Below are 6,745 nucleotides of genomic sequence, written 5' to 3'. Positions count from 1 at the left end.
CCCCCCCCCCAGGACCCCCCAGGATTCGGAGCCCGGTCACCTGCAGCTCTTCATCGTCCTCGTAGTAGTTGTACACCACGGCCCGCAGCTCCACCTGCTCGTTCCGCACCACGGAGTAGGGCAGCCGCAGATCGACGAAGAACGGGACCTTCACCACCACCTCGTAGGGCTCGGAGACGCAGAGCCCTGGGGGGCCAGGGGGTCAGCCGGCCGTATCCCCAGGACACTGGGGCGATTGCTGCGCCCCTCACTCCCGACCCGCAACCCCCCTCCTAGCCCAGCCCTGCCAGTGCCCCTCACTCCCGACCCACAGCCCCTGCTAGCCCAGCCCTGCCCTCCCCAGCCCTGCCAGTGCCCCTCATTCCTGACCCGCAGCCCCTGCTAGCCCAGCCCTGCCCTCCCCAGCCCTGCCGGTGCCCCTCACTCCCGACCCACAGCCCCTGCTAGCCCAGCCCTGCCCCCCCAGCCCTGCCGGTGCCCCTCACTCCTGACCCACAGTCCCCTCCTAGGCCAGCCCTTGGCTCCCCCCTGGCTCTGCCGGTGCCCCTCACTCCCGACCCGCAGCCCCAGAAGCTGGGTTACCTTTGTCTTTCCTCAGGCTGACGGCCAGGATGTGCCAGGTGGTGATGGAGTCGGGGAGGTGTTTGGTGACCAGGTGTTTGGCGAGGCTGCAGGGAGGGAGGCGAGTTCGAATCAGGCTCATTCACTGAACACGGGGCCTGGCGCCAGCAGCAGGATCCTGGCTGGGGGCTTTGGACCAGGCCCTGGGGCAACTCCTGGCCTGGAGTTGACACGACACAGGAGGCCGTGGGGGCAGCCGGGAACCCAGAAATCCCCACCCAGGGGCTGCAGCAGGGAAGCTGCACCGTGCCCTGCCGTGCGGGACGCCCCACGTTCTCCCGGCTCCGGGTTATGGCCCCCCCCAGGCCCGGCCCCCCTCACCCCGGCTGGCGCGAGTCTGCCTCGATCAGGTTGAACTTCTCCCACAGCCAGCTCTCCGGGAAGTAGCTTCTCACCACGGCGGTGCCACCGCAGTCCTCGTCCTCGCACTCCTCGTCCTCGTTGGCTGCAGGGCGTTGGGGGGGGGTCGGTCAGCGGGGGCTGGATGGCAGGGACCCGCCCGAACCCCCCACAGGCCGGGCCCCTCCCAGCAACCCTCCCCCGCCACAGGCTGCCCCCCCGCCCAGGATTGCAAACTTTCTAATTGCACAAAACCAAACACCCCTGCCCTGCCCACACTCACTCCAGCCCCCCCCATCTCTCGCTCTCCCCCACCCTCGCTCACTTTCACTGGGCTGGGGGTTGGGGTGCAGGCGCTGGCCAGGTGGCGCTTACCTCAGGTGGCTCCCTCCCCCAACAACCACCCTCCACAGGCCAGCGCCCCCCCCCCCCCCGGTGTGCTGCCCCAAATCAGACCAAACTCTAGGCAGGCTGGGCTGGCTCTTGGCCGGCGGGTGCTGCCCCAGCCCCGATGGGCATCTCCCCTCCTGGCTGGGCTCTCCCTGCCCCCCCCCCCTCCGGCTGGCCCCCCCCCCGCGGTTACTTTTCCCCAGCAGCAGCTTGGTGCGCTCCTCGCGGCTCAGCGCCCGGGCGTAGCGGCAGCAGTCCAGGAAGGCGGCAACGCAGGGGGGGCCCAGGTGCACGCGGCTCGTCCTCTGCTCGCACGAGTGCCCCATGGGGTTCTCCTGGATCCCGGCCTCGCAGCACCGTCTCTCCAGGACCGTCTGGTACTGGTCCACTGGGGCAAGCAGCACAGGCAGGGGTGGAACCCAGGCGTCCGGGCCCGGGGGAGAGACGCGGACACAGTGCCCCTCACCGAGGGCCCTGGGCCGTGGCTGAGCCGGGGAGGCCAGGTGCCGGCGAGCACCCAGATCCGGCTGCGGAGGGCAGGGGTGAGCAGGGCGTGAGGAGCAGGCCACGCGCCGGCGGGGCAGCGCCATGCTGGGAGGGCAGAGAGCCGGGGGCCGGCCTGAGGCCTGCGGCGGGTGATGGGCTCCGTGTGGGTCGGGGTGGCTCCGTGGGGCACGGCGCTCTGGGTGGGGCACGGGTGGAGCACAGGGAGCCTGGCGTGATGGAGCGGGACCCCCCCCCCCCCCCAAAAAAAACCCCTCCTGACCTTTGTGCTGCTTCTTCTGCAGCGTCTGCAGGGACCGGCGCCGGCGCCTGGCAGCCGGCTGGGGGCAGCGCAGATCTGCAAGGCCAGGGGGGGCGGGTAAGGGACGGCAGGGTGGGGGGGCCCCTCCCCCGCCTCCAGCGATTCCCCNCAGAGACCAAGCCTGGCTGCTGCGCCGAAGGGCGCCAGGTTTGCAAAGGGGTGGGGTGAGGATTGAAACTAGTTCAGTTACAGGCCGTGTGGACGCTCCAGTCTTGGTTTGAACCAGGCTGCTGGGATCGGAGCGTTGCCCCAGGGGGGCTGTACCCACCTCCCGTGTGTGTGAACAGGGCGTCAGGCCGGGAAAGGGACGTACCCAGGCCAGGTTGCTGCCTAGAGGGGAAAGGCCCCATTCCCGGCCCCCCTGAGCCAGCCAGTCCCCACCCTGGGGCTGGATGGGAGCCAGCGCCCCCCCCCGAGGGGACAGGCCCCCTGGCCCGTTCCCTGCCCCGAGCTGTCCTGTCCCCGTCTCCGTTCTGTGTGGAACGTGCTGGCCGGGGCCGTGCCGGGATCTCTGCCCCCCAGTGGGAGGCCCCATCCGTCCGTCCATCCGTGCGTTACCTGTCCTTGCTTTGGTGGAGAGCCCCAGGCTGGTGGCCATGTCCAGCCCCGCGTCCGTGAACACCCCCATGAAGTTCTGCCCACTGCCCGCTGTGCAGGCGATGTCATGTCCCTCCACCGTGTCCCAGACCTGCCGGAGGCGGGGGTAGGATAGGAGCGCACGTTGGCTCTCAGAGAGACAGGTGACCCCTGCCATGACCCAGGAGTCCTGGCTCCCAGCCCCCCCTGCTCTAACCCACCAGCCCCCCGTCCCCCCCCCGCGCCGGGGAGAGAACTCAGGAGTCCTGGCTCCCAGCCCGCCCTCCCGCCCCCCCCCGGACACGGTCAGCGCCTTCTCTCACCTTCTTCTGCGTCAGTTTGTTTTTCTTGTTGAGAGCGAACAGGGCCTTGTCCATGGCCACCAGCCCCACCATGGCGTGGAGGTCCCCGATCACCTCCAGTTTGAGTTCCCGCTGGGGCTTGAACACCTTCCTCTCGTCGTCCTTGCTCTGGGGGCCGACGCGCAGCTGGGCGGGACGAGGAGACGGGGTGAGACGAGCACCCGGCCCCCTCCCCACCCCAGGCCAGGGCTGCCCCGACGTGGAGGGTGCAGGGAGTGGAACCCAGGGGCCACGCAGGGAAAGGCCCGTCTGGCCGCAGCCCCCTCCCGCCCCGCGCCCCAGGGACTCACGGTGCCCATGCAGCCGTCCGCCACATCCACCCACACCGAGTCGGCCACCAGCTCCGCGCTGCCCGGCAGGTAGTAATAGGCCACGATGCGGAACGAGGGCAGCAGCTCGGGCCCCACATCCAGGGTCCAGGCCGTCATGACGGTGCCCAGGCTGCGGGGCTGGGTCCAGGCCCGGACAATCCTGCCTTTGCTCAGCAGCTGGGGGAGGGAGGGAGGCGGGTGAGACGCCAGGAGCCCCGTGGGAGCCCAGCCCAGAGCCGCCGGCTCCCGGCACACACCGGCATGGAGCCTGCAGAGCCGTGGGCTGGGCAGTGCCCGGGCACCACCCGGGAGCCGTCCACGTGGGTGCCCGCGTCCACCACCTGGGAGCAGCCCACTCCGCGCTGCAGGCGGCGCAGTGACAGCGCTGGGCGGGTATGGGGCACGACGGGCCTATGGGGGGGCACGTGGGGACAGACAGACCCCAGGGGCTGAACGCCAGCCCAGGACCCATGGGGAGTGGGTGGGGCAGACGGACCCATGGGGGTGCATGTGGGGACAGAGAGACCCATGGGGGGGACAGATGGACCCGGGGGGGATGTGGGGACAGAGAGACCCATGGGGAGTAGGAGGGGGGCAGACGGACCCATGGCGGGCATGTGGGGCAGATAGACTTAGAGAGGGAGGAGAGACAGACCCATGGGGGGAGGAGGGGACGACAGACAGACCCGGGGGGGCCGAACGCCAGCCCAGGACCCATGGGGAGTGCGGGGGGGGGCAGACGGACCCATGGTGGGGGCGTGTGGGGACAGATGGACCCAGAGGGTGTGGGGACAGACCCATGGGGAGGGGGTCTGTACGGACAAACGGACCCGAGGGGGGGGCGACAGACAGACCCGGGGGGGCCGAACGCCAGTCCAGGGGGCTCCCCAGACAGACGGTTGCGGTTCCCAACGCCCAGGGGCACTCGCATTTCCCAGCTCCCGGGGCCTGTCCAGCTCCACCAGCCCCGCGGGTGCTGGGCCCTGGACGCTGCTGCCGACGCCGGGGGTGCCCAACCAGGCTGTGCAGGGGGCCGGACGCATCCCGCAGCGGATCCCAGGCTGGCCCCGGCCTGGCGCTCACCAGGATGGTGAACTGCTTGATGTCGGAGCTCTGCTGCTTCGTGTGGAAGAAGACGCTCAGCGAGGTCCCCACTTGAACCTCCTCCGTCTCCACCCCGATGTGCAGGAGGTGCCCAGAGCCCTTCAGCGTCTCGTAGGCCAGGATGGTTTTTGTGGCGCTGGCCTGCTGGGCTGGTGGTTCCAGAGGGCCGCACGTCACCACCTGCAACGGGGAACGGAGCCCTGGGCATCCCGCACAAACGCCCCCACCCTGGGACCCGACGCAGCCCGAGCGGCGCCCCTCTGCCCCAGCCCCACTGCGCAAGAGAGGGGGAGTCGGAGGTGAGGATTAATCAGGGTGCATTGGAAAAACTCAGGGGAGAGGAGCCCAGCGCTGGACTAGCTGGGGTGCGGGTCAGGAGTGAGGGGCAACAGCAGAGCTGGGGGCGGTGGGCCCAGGGCTGGGCTAGCTGGGGTGTGGGTCAGGAGTGAGGGGCACCGGCAGAGCTGGGGGGGAAGCCCAGGGCTGGGCTGTGTAGATAAATCTCTGATAATTTTCATATGACTTTACATTGTGCCTCTTCATATAACCTTGTGGTGGGTCTACCCACCTGTGACCTCTATTTTTATGGGACTTTGTATCAAAGCCTCATTTAGAAACTTTGCATTGCCCTTGGTATAATATTATAGCCCCTAAGGATAGAATAAGATAGAAGAAAAATTTCTGTTTGCTAGCAGTAGAACAAGAGCTCTCCCCTCCCCCCCCACTCTTAATCAATTGCCCTGTTGAATGAATGAGGTGTGGATGAGCAAGGCATGGAAGGCAGCACCTCCAGACAGCCTCACCTGTTGGAGAGGGGCTGGGAGCCAGACCCAAGGACAATAAAACGTGTCAAGTGGGCTCATTAAAGACAAGCAGACATACCGACCGCCTTGGGGGTTAGAAGCAAGCACCTTCTTTTGGAAACACCCTCTTTGCAGCATTGGGACAACACTCAAAAGAAAGCAGCACAAAGGACCAAGGGACACAGACACAGAGTTTGAATCTGGTATAGATTTGCATAAGAGGGAAGCTGCTATAAAAGTGAGGTGTCTTGCAGAGGACCCCGGGTCTCATCTTGTCAACATGGGAGCATCGATCCGGATCGGCAGAAGCCCGGCTCCACCCCCTCCCCCATCTAACTCACCTGGCCAGTGAAGTTAAGGGGAGCAACTAATTGGTAACAACAAGACGGAGTGTGTTTGTGTGTGTGTGTGTGAGTGTAAGTGTAATATATTATATGCATATAATACAGTGTTAATGAATACATGTATTACTAATAAATGTGGTGTTTTGTCTTATTCCCCCTGAAAAGATCCTGGGCAGGACTTTGAGTACAACAGGAGGGCACCAGGCTGGCACACAGGAGACCTGGCTTCTGTGCCGGGCTCTGCCACAGCCGGTCTGCGGGGCCTGGGCCGAGTCTCTTGGCCTCTCCTTGCCTCAGTTCCCATCTACAATGGGGATAACAGCCCAGCCCAGCCTTGTCCAGCCCTCCCCTGCCTGGACTGGCCCTGCCCGACCTCTGTCGCTCCCTGGGAACCCTGCCCCCCCATCACTGGCATGGGGCGCACACTGAAGGGAAACTTGCTGCCCCACCGCCCCCATCTGTGGTAGCTGGTTCCCCCCCCCGGCACCTGGGTAGCTCCGCTGCCAGGGGAGACGTAGCCTTGGGGTGGGTTTGGGGGCGGCCAGGTACTCTGCTGGGGGAGGGGCACCGAACCCCCACCCGTTCTCCCAGGCTGGCTCGAGAGGGAGCAGGACCCCAGAAACCGGCTCGGGGGGGGGGNATTGGGGGGTGTGGGGGGGGCTGGGTGTGCCAGACATTGGGGGGGCTGGGCCTGCCAGCCTGGAGGTGGGCCTGGGGCTGGCCAGGGAGCCTGGGCGGCCGCGGGAGGCCAGGCCCGGGCAGGGAGATCCCCAGGTCCATGGGGCTTGCCCGGGGGAGGGAGCCGCAGGCCAGGGGAGGGGAACCCACCTTGGCCACGGCCTCGGGACTCTGGCCCATGGTGGAGAAGATCTCGCGGGAGGCCGGCAGATACACCTCCTGGAAGTAGCGCAGCGTGGCCGGGTCGGTGCCGGGGAACTCGGAGCGGGACACGTCCTCCATCAGCTTCAGCTCGAAGTCCGTGTTCACCGGGCCCGGCTCCACCAGGGACACGCTGCGGGGAGCAGAGCCTCAGGGGCTGCGGGCGCTCGGCTCTGGGGCTGGGGAGCCGGGGGGGCTGCAGGCGCTCGGC

The 6,745-nt window shown here is 67.2% G+C and overlaps 1 protein-coding gene across 1 annotated transcript; it reads right to left on the bottom strand.

Moving 5' to 3' along the window:
• Positions 1–40: 40 nt before the first annotated feature.
• Positions 41–6,615, bottom strand: LOC117889015 (venom factor-like; the record flags this gene model as incomplete). The annotated part of the gene is given in 10 exon segments (XM_034792818.1): positions 41–186; positions 583–668; positions 943–1,066; positions 1,544–1,738; positions 2,117–2,191; positions 2,714–2,843; positions 3,055–3,219; positions 3,384–3,581; positions 4,488–4,782; positions 6,347–6,615. Coding segments are annotated over 10 exon segments (1,683 nt in total), but the record flags the coding sequence as incomplete, so codon positions are not given.
• Between the last annotated feature and the right edge of the window lie 130 nt (positions 6,616–6,745).

This window comes from Trachemys scripta, chromosome 16, assembly GCF_013100865.1.
Source record: "Trachemys scripta elegans isolate TJP31775 chromosome 16, CAS_Tse_1.0, whole genome shotgun sequence".
In the NCBI taxonomy this organism is placed as follows: Eukaryota; Metazoa; Chordata; order Testudines; family Emydidae; genus Trachemys; species Trachemys scripta.
Note: the sequence above shows the minus strand (reverse complement) of the source record. Positions and strands in the feature narration are given on the sequence as shown.